The sequence below is a fragment of the Abramis brama genome, assembly GCF_963993115.1.
Source record: "Abramis brama genome assembly, chromosome: 9".
NCBI classification, from domain to species: Eukaryota; Metazoa; Chordata; class Actinopteri; order Cypriniformes; family Leuciscidae; genus Abramis; species Abramis brama.
Window position 1 is genome coordinate 23,913,026 of NC_139971.1, and position 21,375 is coordinate 23,934,400.

At 36.7% G+C, this 21,375-nt stretch overlaps 1 protein-coding gene across 3 annotated transcripts in view; it reads right to left on the reverse strand.

The window, feature by feature from the left end:
• The window catches only part of pak1 (p21 protein (Cdc42/Rac)-activated kinase 1), a 50,985-nt gene extending 32,470 nt beyond the window's left edge, over positions 1 to 18,515 (reverse strand). The window contains exon 1 of one of the 3 annotated variants that reach the window (XM_084123557.1): positions 18,342 to 18,515. Coding sequence is in view for 1 of the 3 variants with exons in the window: in XM_084123556.1 (XP_083979682.1) it covers positions 18,072 to 18,092 (21 nt within the window). In the remaining 2 variants the exon portion in view is untranslated. Of the gene's footprint in view, positions 1 to 18,071 lie in introns of all 3 variants that reach the window. The other 2 variants (XM_084123555.1, XM_084123556.1) reach the window with 2 other exon arrangements.
• Positions 18,516 to 21,375: the final 2,860 nt, after the last annotated feature.

Here is a 21,375-nt window from a genome sequence, read left to right on the forward strand (position 1 = left end):
GACCGCACAATTTATCAAATTAAAACTGAAATAGTGATTATCAAATTGTGCATCTGGGAACGCATTTTTATTTTATTTTACAGTGAAATATTAACATTAGTAATATTTTTTATTTTTATATCATATTGAATAATAATTTTATTTATTTATTTAGTCATATACACGTATATCATGTCCAAACTATTTCAACCCTTTACTCAACACAATTTTATATTCATATAGCATCACTGACAAAAATATCTTATCTTGTAAAATGTGTGGTCAGTAACGCCGCTCCCTATACACAGAGTACATGCGATTGTGAATTCTAAACCCAAAGTGAAAAGCGAGCAAACATTCAAAAGCGATTTCAACAATACCCCGCATATATAGATAGCGGCACCCTGATGCCTACGAATTATAGGTCAATACACAGAGTACGCGTGATCACCCCTCTCTCCCTCTCCCTCTCTCTCTCTCTTTAACCTCATTGTCTTGTATTATTCATAATATTAATGAGCAATAACGTTAATAAACACAAAGCCAGAAATGACTCTGCAGCAGTCACGTGCAGTACAGGCATTTGATTTTCCTGCCATTCCTCCTCTTAAATAAATCTCTCTCAGTCTCTCAGACAGTAATGTCAGCAGAGCAGGAGGTTTGGCTCCAGTGCCGATGGAGCAGATTGGGTGTAATATCGCTTAATGTTCGTACCCAACATAAAGTGAGCAGCACAGTGGTAAGATAAATCACAACTACCGCTGATGTCAGGAAATCTCTATAATGCAGAGATACACAACACATGTTGGTGTGGACTTTCCCATTGACTTCCATTGTTTTATACTGGGCTAATGGTATTTCCTATACCTTAACCCTACCTTTACACAAACCTTTTAGCATTTTCTATTATAAGTAAGACATTATATCTTATGTTTATTAAGACATTATCTCATAGGTACTGTTAAGTGCCCACTACTATGCAGGTGATTTCAGGTTTTACTATTCTTGTGGGAACATTTAATCCTCTCAACGTAGGCAATACAGGATCACAAAAACGGTTAATTTTCACAAAAATTACTGCGGCTCATGCACACATACAAAACACACAATGGCTTTTACGGCTTCTTATTCCAAAGACAGCAAAATGATGATCATGTTACTAGTGCTTAAGGGAGACACATCAGCTCAATTTAAGTCCCGTTGCTGTAGTTATGCTGCATGTATCCCAGACTGCCTTGCGCTCAACTTTTTGCTCAAAGCCAACTAAAACTCTCTGTTTTCTCTCTAAGGGCCCGTCAAAGTACCGTAATCTCATGACATCATGTGCAAAACATTCCCTGACCCACCCTTGGATTCCTTTGGAATCAAAACTAGATTTTTTTTTTTTTATAGAAATGCAAGAGGTGAATGCACACAGAAACATCACATGATGCTAATCGTATAATGCTAAAATATTTTCGGTAGTTGCCAGGATATATATACACCTATACATATGTATATATGTATGTGTGTATATACATACATACATATACATACATATATAATATAATATAATATAATATAATATAATATAATATAATATAAAAGTCAGTTATTTATATCTTTTGCTGTAGTGTGTCAGTAGGAAATATCAGTTTACATTTCCAAACATTCTTTTTGCCATTAATTGTAATAATCCAGTGAGATTTGTGTATACACAAGGAGTCATACTCAACACAACAGCCAGTATGATCTGATCTCACCATCACCGAGTCCGTCTGTGATTACATGAAGAAACAGAAAAAACTGAGACAAACTAAATCCAGAAGAACTGCGGGAACGTCTCCAAGATGCTTGAAGAAACCTTCCTGCAACGCTACAGTACTGTGAAAAGTACTGGCACTTGTGTTAAAATGCTGTAAAGTGTCGATGCTTTAAAAAAAAAAAAAAAAAAAAAAAATCACAAATTGAATTTATTTATGATTTAACTTCTATTAACTAATTCAAATCAATATATGGTGTAACGACCCTTTGCGTTTAAAACGGCTTTTGTCCAGGTACACTTGCGCATAGTTTTTCAGGTAGCTTTGCAGGAAGGTTTCTTTAAGCGTCTTGGAGACGTTCCCGCAGTTCTTCTGGATTTAGTCTGTCTCAGTTTTTTCTGTTTCTTCATGTAATCACAGACAGACTCGATGATGGTGAGATCAGATCATACTGGCTGTTGTGTTGAGTATGACTCCTTGTGTATACACAAATCTCACTTGATTATTACAATTAATGGCAAAAAGAATGTTTGGAAATGTAACCTGATATTTCCTACTGACACACTACAGCAAAAGATATAAGTAACTGACTTAAAACCATTGGGGGGGGGTATTAACATGCCTAAGACTTTTGCACAGTACTGTATATCTATCCAACAGGTGGATATCTGAAAGTCTGATCACCCCTCTCTCCTCACACTTATGAGCAAAAGTAATAGTAATATTTGCCTTTGCAAACACCTCTAATAATTATATTTTTACTCAATTCTATAAATATTTAAAAAATAAATAAATAAAATACAAAAATAAATTAAAAATTATAAAAATATAAATAAATAAATCAATATTTAAGAAAATAAAAATAAATCAATATTTTAGAAAATAAATCAATAAGAAAACAAAAACATGCATGTAGAATAAACTCTCTCTCCTGTCTATGAACTTTCTGGTGTGTTTGGGAGCTTGGGATAGATTTTAGGAGTGAAATGAGAACAATGCATAGCCTGTGGAGGAATAGATCTTTTCTATTATTCATCAAACCACCCCCACCAACCTCACTCACCTCTGCTGCTATAACAGAAGCCTCATAGGTATCAGGTATATAGTGCTGAAACCAGAGAAAGAGACCAAAGAAAGAGAAAGAAAGACATTGTTTTGTGTCCAACTATGGTGCATGTTTGAGGGTAGCGATTTACAATGATTTTTCATAGATTAAAATATAAATGGGCAAATATTCGTATTTTATACTGGAGCATAAGTGTTGGAGATTTTCAGTGACTCTTTCTGCAGGAAACACTGACATGCCAGTATGTGGCGACAAATGACCGTCTTAATGAGCGAGTCACTGATTTATTTATTCAACTGATTCGTTCAAAAACACTGATGAATTAAACTCAGGAACAAAAACATGTGGCTTTCTTATTATTGGACCCTTTTCAAAACTGTAATGAAGTAGTTCCACAACAATTAACATCACATTAAATATACATTAAATATATATTATATATATATATTTATATATACAGTGAGGAAAATAAGTATTTGAACACCCTGCTATTTTGCAAGTTCTCCCACTTAGAAATCATGGAGGGGTCTGAAATTGTCATCGTAGGTGCATGTCCACTGTGAGAGACATAATCTAAAAAAAAAAAATCCAGAAATCACAATGTATGATTTTTTAACTATTTATTTGTATGATACAGCTGCAAATAAGTATTTGAACACCTGAGAAAATCAATGTTAATATTTGGTACAGTAGCCTTTGTTTGCAATTACAGAGGTCAAACGTTTCCTGTAGTTTTTCACCAGGTTTGCACACACTGCAGGAGGGATTTTGGCCCACTCCTCCACACAGATCTTCTCTAGATCAGTCAGGTTTCTGGGCTGTCGCTGAGAAACACGGAGTTTGAGCTCCCTCCAAAGATTCTCTATTGGGTTTAGGTCTGGAGACTGGCTAGGCCACGCCAGAACCTTGATATGCTTCTTACAGAGCCACTCCTTGGTTATCCTGGCTGTGTGCTTCGGGTCATTGTCATGTTGGAAGACCCGGCCTCGACCCATCTTCAATGCTCTAACTGAGGGAAGGAGGTTGTTCCCCAAAATCTCGCAATACATGGCCCCGGTCATCCTCTCCTTAATACAGTGCAGTCGCCCTGTCCCATGTGCAGAAAAACACCCCCAAAGCATGATGCTACCACCCCCATGCTTCACAGTAGGGATGGTGTTCTTGGGATGGTACTCATCATTCTTCTTCCTCCAAACACGTTTAGTGGAATTATGACCAAAAAGTTCTATTTTGGTCTCATCTGACCACATGACTTTCTCCCATGACTCCCCTGGATCATCCAAATGGTCATTGGCAAACTTAAGACGGGCCTTGACATGTGCTGGTTTAAGCAGGGGAACCTTCCGTGCCATGCATGATTTCAAACCATGACGTCTTAGTGTATTACCAAAAGTAACCTTGGAAACGGTGGTCCCAGCTCTTTTCAGGTCATTGACCAGCTCCTCCCGTGTAGTTCTGGGCTGATTTCTCACCTTTCTTAGGATCATTGAGACCCCACGAGGTGAGATCTTGCATGGAGCCCCAGTCCGAGGGAGATTGACATGCATGTTTAGCTTCTTCCATTTTCTAATGATTGCTCCAACAGTGGACCTTTTTTCACCAAGCTGCTTGGCAATTTCCCCGTAGCCCTTTCCAGCCTTGTGGAGGTGTACAATTTTGTCTCTAGTGTCTTTGGACAGCTCTTTGGTCTTGGCCATGTTAGTAGTTGGATTCTTACTGATTGTATGGGGTGGACAGGTGTCTTTATGCAGCTAACGACCTCAAACAGGTGCATCTAATTTAGGATAATAAATGGAGTGGAGGTGGACATTTTAAATGCAGACTAACAGGTCTTTGAGGGTCAGAATTCTAGCTGATAGACAGGTGTTCAAATACTTATTTGCAGCTGTATCATACAAATAAATAGTTAAAAAATCATATATTGTGATTTCTGGATTTTTTTTTTTAGATTATGTCTCTCACAGTGGACATGCACCTACGATGACAATTTCAGACTCCTCCATGATTTCCAAGTGGGAGAACTTGCAAAATAGCAGGGTGTTCAAATACTTATTTTCCTCACTGTATATATATATATATATATATATATATATATATATATATATATATATATATATATATATATATATATATATATATATAGGTGGATCTAATCAGTCAAAGTCAAACTAATCAGTATAGGCTATTTTAAAATTAATATTTTTTAACAGTTTCTTAAAACAGCTTAACAGGAGAGCGTTTAAAATGTAATTTAAAAATGTGTGTGTGTGTGTGTGTGTGTGTGTGTGTGTGTGTGTGTGTGTGTGTGTGTGTGTGTGTGTGTGTGATGATCATTTTTATCAAGCTTGTATATTTAAGTTCAGTAATTTCACTTAAATGACAATTAATAGGTATTAATAGGTAAATGACATTGCCTAATTTATATATATACACTGAACAAAATTATAAACGCAACACTTTTGTTTTTAGCCCCATTTTTCATGAGCTGAACTCAAAGATTTAAGACTTTTTCTATGTACACAAAAGGCCTATTTCTCTCAAATATTGTTCACAAATATGTGTTAGTGAGCACTTCTCCTTTGCCGAGATAATCCATCCACCTCACAGGTGTGGCAAGATCAAGATGCTGGCCAGCCTAAGGCACACCTGTGCAATAATCATGCTGTCTAATCAGCATCTTGATATGCCAGACCTGTGAGGTGGATGGATTATCTTGGCAAAGGAGAAGTGCTCACTAACACAGATTTAGACAGATTTGTGAACAATATCAGCTCATGAAAAATGGGGGCAAAAACAAAAGTGTTGCGTTTATAATTTTGTTATACATACACACAAATAACATTGCTATATATTATTATTATTATTACATTATTATTATATTGATATATATTGTATATGCAATAGAAATAAAGCTATGTCAACCAGACCAGTTTGTATATAGGGGAAACAGTGAAATACAATCATGAGGAAAACAGGTTAGAAAATGTGTTGGGTTTCCAGCAGGATGTTTTTTATTTTATTAAATGGATCACTTGATTGGTGTGAAATGTTGTGACATTCTAAGACAACTGCTGATAAACTGGTTATTTCACATTACTCTGGATTTTAGATCAAAATCAGCTACACAACAAAACAGAAACCACTTTTATTACATGCCTGCAACAAGCCAAGAGTATAACCGGTGCATTGACTTCTAGGATGAAGTATGGCTTGAACTCTGGTTCGGACCGAGCGATCGAACCGAGTGTAAAAACAGCCTCTGAGGTCTGCAGATGGACTATTTTACAGCACTCTTGAGCAGAGATCAAGGGGAAAAGCAGATAAAGTGCTCCAGACAGGCTATCCCACAATGCACTGGAAAGGCTCCATCACTTTTAAGTGGATAAGCATGAGAGTACGAGTATGGTGCAGAATGCAGGGAATGCTGGGTGATTGATGGCCGTCTGAGTGAATAATGATGAATGTGTACAGCGAGGGCACAGTGTCTGTTCTGGCACGGAGAAACAGATTTCCCAGCAATCATAGTTTGAGAACAGCACGTCAGTCCCAAAACATCTCCAGCCCCAGATACACACCTGTTTGGCAGCTAAACCTAACATGCACTTGCATTTGATTTGGTAAAATAAGGGAACTTGTTCAATAATAACAGCAATAAAGCAGAACACTCAACCGTTTACCTGCTTAAAGACCATCAATAATGAACATTTGAGCCAAACTATAATTTCAAAACAGAGCAGAGAACCCAGGGTGTGATCTTACATTCTGAAAGAAAGAGAGAGAAAGAAAAGAAAGAAAGAAAGTTGAAGGAAAACTCCTTTGGGAGTTACTGATATGGGTCAGACAAGCCAATGGCCCATTGCATGAAACTAGCTGAACAAACTTTGAGTTTCGAATTAGGTTTAGAGATGACAAAACAATACAAATCCATCCTGATTTAGATCAGGTTCAGCGGGCTCACAACGCTCTTTATAACCATTCTCTATCAACCCAGGGTTTGATGAACTCTAGAGCACATGCACCTGAAAGTGTTACGTGCTGCGAACAGATAATCACACGGAAGTGTGATTATCTGTTCACAGCACGTCACACTTTCAGTCGATTCACTTCTATGATGAAGATTAAGAGATTATGAAAATATTGTGAATTAAATGCATTGAAAGGCATGAACAAACACTGCTGCTGCAGTGAAAGTTTGAGAAGGCAGCTGAAAGAAAATGTCTGACTATATCAATGCAAGTGAATCAACTGAATTTAAATAATAATAATTTATATTGGTTCACAAAGAGCTCAAAAGAGAACATGTAAGCTTAATCATTTTAAAAGATCATTTTAAAAATCATTCTTAATCAAATAAAAACAAAATTATATATATACATATTTACAAATAACCCTAATCAATTAATAACTCACTACTGATTACTCCATTCCCAAGTATAACTTTATTTTTCCTCCACTTGTGGATGTCACTAGAAGTTTCCAAAAGCAAGTTTGGTCAGATTTAGCATATTTCATAAAGTAAGGTAAAAGCTGTACATTGGTGACAAAATTGTCCACAGTAAGAAATCTGCAAAATCGGACAATATTTGCTATCCCACCCCTCAAACACACTGAAATGAGGAGAATCCGTGACGCAGCTGTCTCCATCTACCAGCTGTCCAGCTCCTCCCTCATGAAGCACAATACTCAGAGGTGCCCATCGCCATGACAACGCGCTGAATAATGCACGCCTGCACGGCATGCTGGGAGTGAAGCGCTCCAGCGGAGCACACACATACTTCTCTGTCTTCTGCCTTTGAGTTCACTTTTCAAAGGGGCTCTATTTCACACATTTCTAGCAGTTTATTCTTTCCTTGAAGTCCATTTATGCAGAAGTTTCTTTTACAAAAAAAAGTTTCATTAACACACTTTCTCCAATCCATGAGAATCTTTTTGTTTCCCAGTAAAAACATAAAAAATAATGATATTAATGAAAAAATAAAAAAAACTTGAATATCTGCCAATGCCACAAAGCAAAATACACTTATATTTAAGATACAATCTTGAGCATGAATTACAGTAATAGGCTCTTGTTTCCTGCTCAATCATCTGATAGCCTATGTTTCTTATGAAAGTAATTTGAGGTGCAGAGGTTTAAATAAACAAGGAAGTCTTCCTGATCAATTCTAGCTATTCATTCACTCACGCTTTATAATTGCAGCTTTAAGAAGCATCTTAAGTCTAATCACGAGATCTGACAAATCCTCAGTCCCGGTTTGTTTTACACGCAACACAGCTTCATCTGTCATTCTACCTAAGCAGACGCTCCAAAGTGCTACAGTCCTGAAACAGGCATCTTTAAACATCTTTAAATACCCTCCAAACAAACGTTTTGAGGCCCTCAGTCCTTGTTTAATATATCTCTTAGGTCATCTAATGTGTTTTTTGCAGAATATGCAGATTAATATGCCCTTCCCAACCATCAACTGATTGCAGTTTTGCAAAGGAAGAGTCTTGAAATGATTCATTTTAAAAGAATCCTCATTGCATTCATTTAAGCCACAAGTCGTAATTTCTTTCCACCTGAACTGTGATGTACATTAAAGCTTTTTAAATTGGCCATTTAAAAAAGTATCATGGTTTCTGAAAAAATATTAAACGGCAAATCAGCATATTAGAAAGACTTCTGAAGGATCATGTGACACTGAAGACTGGAGTAATGATGCTGAAAATCATCATTATCGTGATTTCTGTGATGATCATTATCATTATCCCATTTATTCTGTAATTAGGGGTTCAAGCACGAAGTGCTGAAACCCTATTGTAATTGCCCTGATTTTTATTATTTTTCTTCCGCCGTAAAACGCATCGTGCCGCCCAAACCGTAAGGGCTAGAGCATTGAAACTTTGCCATATGGTAGTACAAAAATAGAGGAGAGGTTATCAAATTATGACCCTGATTGGCCCATAGGTGGCGCTATAGCAACCAAAAGCGCGAAACTGGACCGTATGTCGTAGACTCGAGTGTCTTATATCATTGGAAAGCTGGATGCCTGACGAACAAAACGTATATCTCCGATTTTATTTCCGCCATGAATTTTGATTTTGTCGAAAACCTACTTTTGCGAACTAGTCCCTGGTTTTTCGCCCGATCGGAACCAAACCAGTGCAGAATTGTTCTCTGTAATCTGAAGATCAATAATTATCGAAAAAAAGTTGAAATTTCGATTCACGGTCGCTAAGAGGTGCAAAATTAACGTTGTGGGAGGAGCCTATTTTACTAAAATGGCTATAACTCAGGAAGTAATTCAGTAAACTTCACCAAACTTGGTACACATGTGTAGGAGGTCAATCTGAGGTCACAGTAAAAAAATTGCATCGATTTGCCACATGGTGGCGCTGTAAAACAAAAAAAACGTATAGACACCTGACCGTTTTTCCGAATGACTTGAAATTTGGTAGGCAGTGTCTTGGCCCAAGGGGCCATGTAGGTCTAAAAGGATATGGGCGTATCTCGAAAAACATGGCCGCCATTGGCCAATAGCACCTATTAAACAAGGTTAACGAAGTCCAATTGGAACGAAACTCGGTGGGCATGTTCGGCTCAAGCCCCTAGAGGTCTGTAAGAATTTTGAAAGAAATCGGCCACTAGTTGGCGCTAACGAGTTTTAAGGCTCTGTAATCACGTGGTGTAACAAATTTCGTCACAAAATGCATATCATTTGATAGACCTCCTCATGTTGAACAACTTTGCCTCAAGAAACACTGCTGTCAATCAAACCGTTCATTAAATATTCGCGAATATGTTAAAAACCTACTTTTGCGAACTAGTCCTAGGTTTTTTGCCCGATCGGAACCAGACCAGTCTAGGACAATTCTATGGACTCTCTAGATCAATAATTATAAAAAAAAAGTTGAACTTTTGCATTTGCATGGCTGTAATAGGGTCATTTATAAAATGGGCGTGGCAAAATGCACTAAAAAGCCTATAAATCCTAAATGAAAACTCAAAACTTCACAAAAATTGGTGAGCATATGTGTTATAAACATCATTAACAAGCATGCCAAATTTCATGGAGATCGGACCATAGGTGGCGCTATAACTGTTAAAAAGCTTTAAAACCATATATTTCCTATGGTACATTGCCTGTATTGGCTGTAAATGGTCTTTTCCATCTATTATGTCAGTGGTTACATGCTTGCTAAATAAAACTTAATAACTTTTGATGCTTTTGTGCTTAAAGGCTTTAAAGGCCTTAATTGCTTGAACCCCGATAAATGCTGCTTGCAGCTTTAATTTATAGTATAATTATGCCACAACGTAATATGCCAAACCAGTTCATGGGATTTTAAAATATTCTGGTGCTCATATCCCAGTAATATGATGCTTTATGATGTCACTTAATCAACATTAAGTCAAAGTACACCCATATAACTGTGAGCCTAAACATTTAATAATACACGTTATGAGGAATGCTTACTTGCGCATTTTGGAATAAAATAAAAAACATATTTAATCTAAACATGTTAACTTGTGAAAATCAACCAAACTTCAAGAAACTGTGTGGGCCCATTCTGAATGTTGATGTTCCTCAAAGAATCATGCATGTGGACTCAGTTCTGAGTCATATCAGAGCACATAGAGTGGGTGGAGTTTGTTTTATGGTTTATATTGTGGGGGTGAGAAAATGAAGTTCATATTTAAAGGATTCTGCTGGAATATGAGTGATGACAGAATACAGTCACCTCTAAAATAAGAAACAAGAAGCTTGGGACTCATAAGGTCATACTGTGAATTAGAACTTAACACAGAGACAGTTTAGAGGAACTAGAAACGTTTATGAACTTCCTGTCTCTGTCAACCGCTGCTTGAGAGGTCAAGAGTGAATCAGACTCATGAGACTCTCATCCAGGTATTTATTTCCATTCCAAACAATGACTGATACACAAAGCAGCTCTGTGATGATGACATTATGCGATGTGAAACAGGTGTAAAAGCGTGAGTCACTAGTTCATTCTTGCCATCTACCCACACAGGCCGTTAGCGTCTAAGGCTGCATCCTAACAAGACCTCTGATTGATTTGACACACTATATAGTAAGCATGAGAATTTGGCTAAAATAAGCTATAGCTTTTATAGTCACCATAAAATAAAAAATGACAAATCTTATTTTTTTATGGAATATTGCATTATAGAGCAGCACGATCCTGGATAAATTGAGAATCACGATTCTGAACAACTAAACAAAGTATGTAATTTACTAGAGGATCTGACAAAATGTTAATTGCTACAGTCTATTTAAAATGTTTAATTAACTTGAATGAATGAATGATTCAATGACTCACTAATAAATACTTCACTTGTTTCATTACTGGATAAATCAGTGTTTTTTTGAATGAATGATTCAATGAAAAATAATTTTTTAAACAGTCACTTGTCGCCACCTACTGGCGTAACGATATATTTGATACAATCGTGATACAAGTTGCTTTCAAAAAGTGATTTGCTCCATTTTGATCGCTTCCGTGACATCAGTGTTTATATTGTAGCTATAAACTTCTATCTCAGTACTTATGTGATAATATGAGTATTTGTTACACAGATATAACGATACTGTGTGTTTGAAAAGACTGTCTGTGAAGTGGTTTCATACATGATCTGCTCTCTCTGACTCAAAATCAGCGCCAATGTTTCGCTGTGATTTTGTCAACAGACACAGGCGAATCTTTGTCATTTTGGAATATGGTCGCGTTGGGTGTTTGTTTGTTTGTTTTTTAACGTTATGCCAGCTTCTGTGGCTTTTCATGGCCAGAAAATTTATGGTAAAACTATATCAGGTTTTTCGCATGGGTGTTTGAATCCCCATTGGAGATTGTGATTTTTTTTTAAAGATTAATAGTGCAGCTCTAGTAAATGTGCATGGGAATTTGGCTAAAACAAGTATCATAGAATCTGCCTATAGACACCATGAAAATAAAAATGTAAATTCCTATTTTTTATGGAATATTTCAGTATTTATTATAAATGATTATAATATCATAATATCAAGTGCATATCATTATTTTATTTTTTTAAATTCATGTGCCTTCATAATCTTTAAACAAAATAACTTCCCCTCCCTCTTGCAGCGACATCTCTCTCTTCTCTGATGATGTGTTTACTGGCGTGAGGGCGGGACAACCTGTCACTCACATGACATCCACCAATAGCAAACCACAAATAACCACCAGTTTTATGTAAGGGATAGTGTACATCCACCCGGTTGTTATCGCAGAATAAACCTTGACAGGGTTATCAGGACCCCGACGAGAAGCAGAGGTTACTTGCTTATTATTACACGGCTACTTGCCACATAAGTAAATAATTGACATGAAATATTGATCGAAATATTTTATTAGCTCTCTAAATGCAAAGCTTCCGAGAAGAAAGCAGTTGCTAGCAAGCGGCAGGTTCAAGTTAGACGAACATTTAAGGTATACGGTACAGTCATACCACTTATTACACTGCATTTCACCACATAAATAATTATGGGGATAAGAGATATTGATTTGAGATGAAATCATTCCTGTTTGTTATGTTATAATCCATTACAGTGTGCAAAACAATCGTCGCAAAATGGCAGCAGCGTTTGTGTGAAACAAGAGATCGAGTCCGCGTTACCAAATGACATAATTAAATAACTACACAAAATGTTGATTTGACTTTTAATTTTTTATAATAAAATGTAATTTCATAGCTCACCAACTGCAAAACTTTCACAAGGAAAAAACGTTCCTAGAAAGCGTAAAGCGTAAAACTGCTGACTTCAGTTACACGGATGAGCCTGTTATCAGTTTTTACCAGTTGTTATTGGGGAATAACATACCAGTACGGTGCCATGCCATCCAATTTGGCAGATCCCATGAGATCAACATGAGAAGCATTAACAAATACAGATACAACACAAGAGAGGATGAAAGTGGAATAACATATGCACATTTCTTTTTAACAAAGTAAAGCTCATGACATGAATGCAGCATGTTATACAGTAACTATTTATATATCAACAATATAAAAAAATTCAGATTTTTGTAAAACACACTGTCATATAAGGGCGTGGGATGAATGCCAGAGCGTTGCTATCCAGTTCCTAAGGTTTTTTAAGTAGTTTCTAGCACGTTGCTATGGAGTTGCTAAGGTGTCCCAAAGGGTTTCTAGCATGTCACTATGCAGTTGCTAAGATGTTCTGAGCGGTTTCTAGCATTTTGCTATCCAGTTGCTATGGTGTTTTAAGCACTGTTAGGGTGTTCTGTGTGGTTTCTTACTGTCCCGAGCATGACAGTTCAAAACCAATGTGCCATACAGTACAAGCTGAGCGGGAAAAAGGGTGAGGAAGAGTTGGAGTCGGGTTAAATAAAGGGGGTTAGAAGAGGAGAAGCGGACAGAGATGCCGTGGCTCATTTCTTCTGAACTCATTTGGGGGACTTGTGCTGAGATGATAACGTACAGTGACAGGCATTACGTAACAATAAAAAAGGCAGGGGAAAATGGGCCACAGGAACGCAAATTCAAAACCTGCATGCATGCATGCTACAAACTCACTGAACCTTCAAAAGGTACGCAGGGACTGTACTCGCAGAAGTAAATTAGGTTATAAAATTCTGAATGCGGCATCCAGCTCTTGTTATACACCTCCTGAGCAAAGTCCATCTTAATATGAATACACAAACTACATAATGGGTGTGCAGTATTGTTTCGTTGCACCAAGTTGGCATTGTTTGTCTTTAAATGTGGGTGGAACGAGACATTATTTCAGCTTAGTTTCATAATCAGAATACAATGAACTATTTCAAAAGATCAAGGGAAATCTTTCTACTGATTATATGACACTTTTAAGCAGTCACATGAAAATCACAATGGCAAACAGGCATCTGACCAGTGACACTAAAGGACCGAGCCCACTACTGACTCCTACACTCTTCCTGTGCAATGCTTCTTTTTTTTATGGACGTGACCTTAAGATTAAACCCTTTTCATTCCCTTCTCTGCAACGGTACAGAGTAGCTGCACTGTCCGCCGCTGTAACTGGCTAACACAATCTGCATTCTTGCTTTTGTTAGTAACAGAACAGATAAAAAAAAATATATTCCCACATGCTTCTACTTCCATCAGTAGAACCTCCTTATTTTTACACTAACTTGTTTCTTCAATTGTTTTTCTACAAACAAATTAAAAAAGATCATCACATGTAAGCTCAGAAATATTCTTTTTGAAAAGAAATTAATTATTTTATTCAGCAAGAACAGCAAGAACTCTACACCCTTGCTTCAGTTCGTATATGCGGAACCATGAATATGCAAATTAGCCCCGCCTTCACTCACTCAGACCAGCTCAGAGATCCACTCGGCCAACTTACTGAGGTAAACGCTGCACAATGGTATCACTCACTACAACGTCGGACACATAACGGTAATAAATATATTTAGTATTTTGCTTGACTGTGTTATCAAACAGCTAATAATGTGCTGCTAATGTTACACAAACCATGTTCCCGTTCGCCATCTCAAAGTCAGGCGGCTGCGTTCTAACAATCATCAGAAACGCTTTGAATAACTCACAAGATTCGCATTTAGGAGATATAAGCGTTCAAAGTTTACGTCTCACTTCAGCCAATATGGATCAACAATTTAGATGACATCACTCTGCACTTCAGCTTCTCATCAGATTTTCTGTCCAATCAAATGCTCTCTAGATTCTAAAGCATCCCACCCACTACATTATAAAGCTGACTCAGCTGAGACTGAAATTGGTCACTTGTTTATACAGTTACTATTTTCTATATGGTGAATGGCATACAGTGCACTATAGGGGATAGGGAATGATTCAGACAGTGTAAATATGCTTTACATTGGGGCGAATGAAGTCTGGTTTCACAATAGCACAGGGCGGAGTCATCATATCCGCGAGTCGGTACAGAGCACAAAACGAATCAGATCCATTTGAATTCTACACAGAATCCTACATTTTAAAGCGATATGGAGGAGATTAGGAGGAGAAACGGTTAGACAGACTTGGCATTAGAAACAGCACTGACAAGTAGAAGAGATAACACTGATGCTATGCACCAACATAAATTACACACTTTTTTAAACTACACATCCTCAGCACGATTACATTCATTGTTTTGCTTTAGTAACAGTTTCATATTAAATCTAAAAGGGGAATCTATTAGACTATGGCTGTCATAAGCTGTGAAATGCGGCTTTACTAAACTCAAAAGCTCTGGCCAAATTGTGGTATAAATGAAACGCTATTGGTTATTTTAAAAAGGGGAGAAGCTGCTCAATATGTCACGCACTATCTTCCTGTTTAAGTGGAAATTACATCATCACATTGAATAATGCTGCAGTGGGCCTTTAAAATATACTCAAAAAGAAAATAGTTACTTTAAATTGTTGTATTTCACAATATTACAGTTTTTACTTCAATTTGATCAAATACATGCAGCCTTGGGTACGTTTACTTGACAATGATGTACTAAAAACGGAAAAGTTCTTCCTTTGCTTTTTTTGCGTACAGACAATAACATTGTCAAATCGATTACCATTCACAGATTTGCAAAAAGGACTAAAAACGCTGTATTATGCTGCCAGGCCTGTAGTTGGCGATATCACTTTGTAAAGAATCCCTATAGACTAAACACATAATACACATGCGCATGGCGTCACCGTTTTCACAAATTTGCGTTTTTGTAATTTAGATCAAAACAATAATGGTATTGTTTTCAAAAACTTGCACGTTGAAACCCTTATTCAAATTTTGCGTTTTCAGGCTCCCAAAACACTGTTGTCGTGTAAATTAACGGACAAAGTGCATAAAAAGTTTTCCGTTTTAAGTTTAAAACGGTGTCGTGTAAACGGCTCTATAAAGACTTTTCAAAAACATTAAAATACCGTACCGACCCCAAAATTTTGAAAGATAGTGTACATCCTAAATAATAAAAAGGGGTATTAAAAACATTTATAGCAACTTGAAGGTATTAGCTTTCGATTTTCACAACCATCCATAATACCCTAGCATAATGGTGATGAATTTGCACTGGTAAGCGGCATTTACATTTTCTGCTGAAGTCTACTATATAAAATCAAGTTTGTTTTCGCACGTGGTGTAGAAATTACATTCTGCCCTTTAAAATAAAGAAACTTTCTGTGTGTACGTGCATTGATTCTGATTTGGTATATAAATCTCATAGTTATATCCAAATTGCACAAATTTTATTCACAACACCACAAGTGTGTTATTTGACCTTAGTTGCTGTGAAACATGCGAAAAATTTCCACATCATCCTTCCACCATAAAATGCAAGTTTCCCAGAAAGATGCGCTTAATGCGCACTAAAAACCAAAGACAGAAAATACACATTTACTGATTATAGAAATCTCTCTCTTATCATTTGTTCTTTAACTAACTGTAAAATGCTTTTGCAAATCTGGTCAGATCAAAAAGTACAGTCAGACACACTCACATAACAATGAGTATGAAGTCACTGCAGTGCTTCTAGGCCAAATACACATCTGTGAGGGGGTGGTTGGGATGTTTTTTGTCCCATGTTTTGGGATGATAAACAGGGTGTTACTGAAACCATATGGTGACGTGTGGCCCAAGGGTGTGCTTACTTCTGAATCAGCGACCCCCACTTCACACTGACAGCTCCCCAACCCCAATAAATGAATAGGTTTGATACTATCTACAGATCTGCAGACGGACGCTGGTACTTCATGCATGCGCTTTCAAGCAATTAGAGTCCCACACGCAAAAATGCTTACATCACACCTAGACAAAATTAGACTGGATGAGCATTTCAACTCACTCAAAACATACAACACAATGATGCCATCTCACTGCTAAAAATACTCAATAAACGATGATGACAACGCTATGAGAATGAAAACCCTGTGCTCCACAAACTAGAAGCGATACTGCAAAAGCCAATTGGTTGGTTCACATTTTGGTTCAGAAGTAAAACACTGGAATGATGAATTTGTGCTGTTTGCCACTTCCTCGTTCCCTTTAAAGCGCATGTATAGGAGAGCTTCTACAGGCCTTTTACAGATATCAGACCTTGGTGTAATATCCCGGAAGAAACACGCGCTTGACTTAACTGGTTTAAGGATTTTGCTGATACGTGACCCCATTCAGTCCAAAGTGAGCTGAACCATTGCTCTTATCTCACACATATATTGTCACACTATTATGTCAAACAGATCAACCAACTATACTGAAACACCACACTTATTATAACCCTAAAGATTTCGTTCTGAATTTATGCTTTTAAATAAACACACTTGTAAAAGCTTCAACATATTAAGAGCCTGTATATATATATTATTTTTATCCGATGACAAAGGAAGCCAAACTCACTAACCCAATGTAGTTCTATCACTGTCAAGGTTCATGGCTTTTTAAAAATCCTGAGGGAATGCTAATGGTATTTAAATCATAATTTGGAAACGATCCAAGGGAACCAATAAGAATCCAACACCCACTGGTGAACCTGAGATTCCAAATTTTGGTTCATCCAGTAGAGCTGAATCCTTTCAGATTCTTGGATCTTACCAAAATCTTTATAGAATCTTTTCCAAAATATAATATACATTCCATCAGCAATCTTGTCGTATTTTTGGACGATGGACTTCTCATTAGTCCAGTCTCTGAACACAGTCATGAGCTGCTTACACGCCCAACAGTGTAAACAGTGCATGAGCATATTCAGACTGTTGGACAACTAGGCCCTTATTTTTACATGTATATTTATGCATTTAGCAGACGATTTTATCAAAAGCGACTTACAATACAGAAACATAAGAAATTCATCAAAGAGCCAACAATATAGTGTTTTACATAAAATGCATAAAGTAACCCATAAATGAGAACACACATTGACAATAATGATTTTAACAATAATTAATTGTGTAAGATTTATATTTACTATTCATTATTATTATGTACATATTGAATTTGTTTTTATTATTACATATTGTATTATATGTAAAAAAAAAAAAAAAACACAAATTACACATTGATATACATTACACAGACATTATTAATAGCACTATTTAGTTATATTAAATATATAATGTTGATACATTTATATATTAATATAAATATTAATTTATGTATTACTGTTTTATTTAACGTTTATACTGTAATTGTTTATAAAATAATATGTTGAGAAATATAAATATCACACAAATATTGTTATAATTATTATTATTATCCAACATGCATACATTTGGATGTTGTTAGATTGAATAAAAGGCAAGCATACCTTCTGCTGCTGGAGGCACATGTAACTAAAGCAGAGATCAGACGGTGTTATTTGATCTCAAACCACATAAACGAGGAGAAGAATCACTATAATCCGAGCAATTCCTGCTGATAAAGCCACATCCTTGTGCTGTCTGAAATGAGTAAGCAGCGCTTTCTCTGTCTGTTCTCCACAGACACGCGCCCCACGCCAGCCAGCGCGTCTCCGCGTCACGCAAGATCCCGGTGAACGCGACTCGCGTGACAGCAGTAAAGAGCAGGCTTCACTCACCTCTGTCCAAAGACGCGAATGTGATTTTCCCCGAGCAGACTCTCCCTCGCTCTGTCACGCATTCAGTGTCTCCCCGCGCTCATTTGCTCCAGTCTTCCACTGTCTGTCTTTAATGTCTGTCTCACTGCTGTAGAGACACACACAAACCTGCTGCGTGAAGCGCCGCCCACGCGCGATCCCAGTGGTCATCAGTTCCCCACGCAGCGCTGCGCTCACGAGACGCGTCACCTGCACCAGTGGAAGGAGGAACATGCAATATTAAACACACCACATGTGTGCTGAGGAGGATGAGCTGATCTCATGAGACAAACTCGAGATATTTGGATATTTGGATAAGAAATAGAAAATATGTGGCCTATAGAGATAGATAGATAGATAGATAGATAGATAGATAGATAGATAGATAGATAGATAGATAGATAGATAGATAGATAGATAGATAGATAGATAGATAGATAGATAGACAGACAGACAGACAGACAGACAGACAGACAGACAGACAGATAGATAGATAGATAGATAGATAGATAGCATTATGGGATGTCTAAATGTGGTATGCACTAGTTTAGACAAAGTATTAAATGTAAAGCTAGGGTATGAGTTCATTCTGGCTTGTACACGTAGAAAACTAGAAAAATAATTTGTTGTTGGCTTTGCATTTATCTGATAAAATTACTAGGTTCATCTCCAATGATGTCATGCCAAACCCCATTATTAAGTATTTCAGCGCCCTCTGCAGGTAATTAACAGTTAACAGGCTACTAGTCAAAACAAGGTGAACTCAATGCACCTATATGTTTAATAAATAGGTTTTTATTATTATTATGGATAATATATGCAATATCATACAAATAAACTTATCAAAATAGCCAAATTAACTATTTAGATTTATTAGCTATTATAATCAAAGTACCTAATACCATAATAATTATAATGCTTCATGAAAACTGTTGGTTGGTTTGGTTCTTCATATGTCTGTATTTGTGTATTTAACTGTTTTAATTTAAAAAATGTTAAGGCATAAATAATTTTCAGTTTTGCCCCTGATCATCAGGTCTCATAGACTCAAAAACATGTTCCGACTTACTCTCTCCACCAGCATCACTTTGGAGAGCCATGTTCATTTATATTATTAGTCACACATTCGCTTGGGATTTTCAAAAATCTATTTAAATCTAATAAAATCTAATAAAGAATGTTGCCTAATTATATATATTTTTATATTATATTACATTATATTATATTATATTATATTATATTTTATACAACAGTTCTTTCACAGACTGTCATTGCATTTTCAAAAATACTACTGTTATTGTATCACTAAATGTAATTTTAAGAGTTTTTTGTGTAGTTATTTCGACCTCAAATATGTGACTAATATAAAATCATAGTGCTTATTTTACAATCTGTTTGACTGAATTGTTTGCTTGTGTTTATTTCCTATTTTCTTTTATAATGGCTTTTGTTGTTAATTTAAATATTTTTCAATAAATATTATATTATATTATATTATATAAATAATACACCGTATTTGGTATTGAGAAAGGGTCGTGTTTTGGACTTCAGTGAAAGTTACATTATCACGAAAGTAATAATGTAAAAGTTACATTATTTGAAAGTTACATTATTTGGACTTCAGTGAAAGTTACATTATTACAAAGACTGTCTTTATAAGTGAGTCAGAACAAGGAAGTTGTTTTAATGGGAAGGACAAAGACGAACATATCCTCACCGGACATTCAAACTGATTTTTTGGATTTAATATTATAGACATCGGCCTGAAGAAAGAATGAAGTCGATCTCTCTCTCTCTCTCTCTCTCTCTCTCTCTCTCTCTCTCTCTCTCTCTCTCTCTCTCTCTCTCTCTCTCTCTCTCTCTCTCTCTCTCTCTCTCTCTCTCTCTCTCTCTCTCTCTCTCTCTCTCTCTCTCTCTCTCTCTCTCTCTCTCTCTCTCTCTCTCTCTCTCTCTCTCTCTCTCTCTCTCTCTCTCTCTCTCATAGTACCACACTACTGTACTCTAGATGTAAGTTGCCTGCAACCCCTTCATCATCGGTGTGCAAGCCTTTATTCATGATACAGCACTAGCCTCAAGTGCCTTAATGCTTTTATAAAAGTGTTGCCACACAATAAAAATATATAAATCCCAAAAATATGTATCAATGCCACTTTCATGAAGTGACTAAATCACTAAAAGCCTTCCTTCCGCTTGAAATGACCGTAAACAGCAACATAAGTTACATTATTTCGCAAAGACGTTTTTTATGAGTGAGTCAGTCAGTAGAGAAGACTTTTATATTGAAAGAACTGAACTTGTTGTGAACACGAAGCAGGGCACAACTGACAAATGATTAGCCTGTAAGGGCAAGGAAAACCCTGTTAAGAGGACAATATCCTAACGTCCTAATCTTGAGGACGTTCAAACTTAGTTTTTATTATGAATATAGGACTGACCTGAAGGAAAATGCTATCTACTGTAAATGCAGTACACTCGATCTCTCACAATACTCTACTCCATAAGCTTCAATGGTACGTTGACGTTCAAGTCCTCTTGGAAAGTTCGTATTTACGAGGTGGGAAGTCGTGTTTACGACAGCAGGTGCGTTCAAGTCACTTTCGTCGGAGTAAGATGGCGGCGCACATTCTCTTAATTACACTGAACAAAATTATAAACACAACACTGTTGTTTTTGCCCCAATTTTTCATGAGCTGAACTCAAAGATCTAAGACTTTTTCTATGTACACAAAAGGCCTATTTCTCTCAATTATTGTTCACAAATCTGTCTAAATCTGTGTTAGTGAGCACTTCTCCTTTGCCGAGATAATCCATCCACCTCACAGGTGTGGCATATCAAGATGCTGATTATACAGCATGATTATTGCACAGGTGTGCCTTATGCTGGCCACAATAAAAGGCCACTTTAAAATGTGCAGTTTTATCTCACAGCATGTTAATTTCTCTACCATAAGCCGTCTCCAAAGGCATTTCAGATAATTTGGCAGTACATCCAACCGGCCTCACAACCGCAGACCAC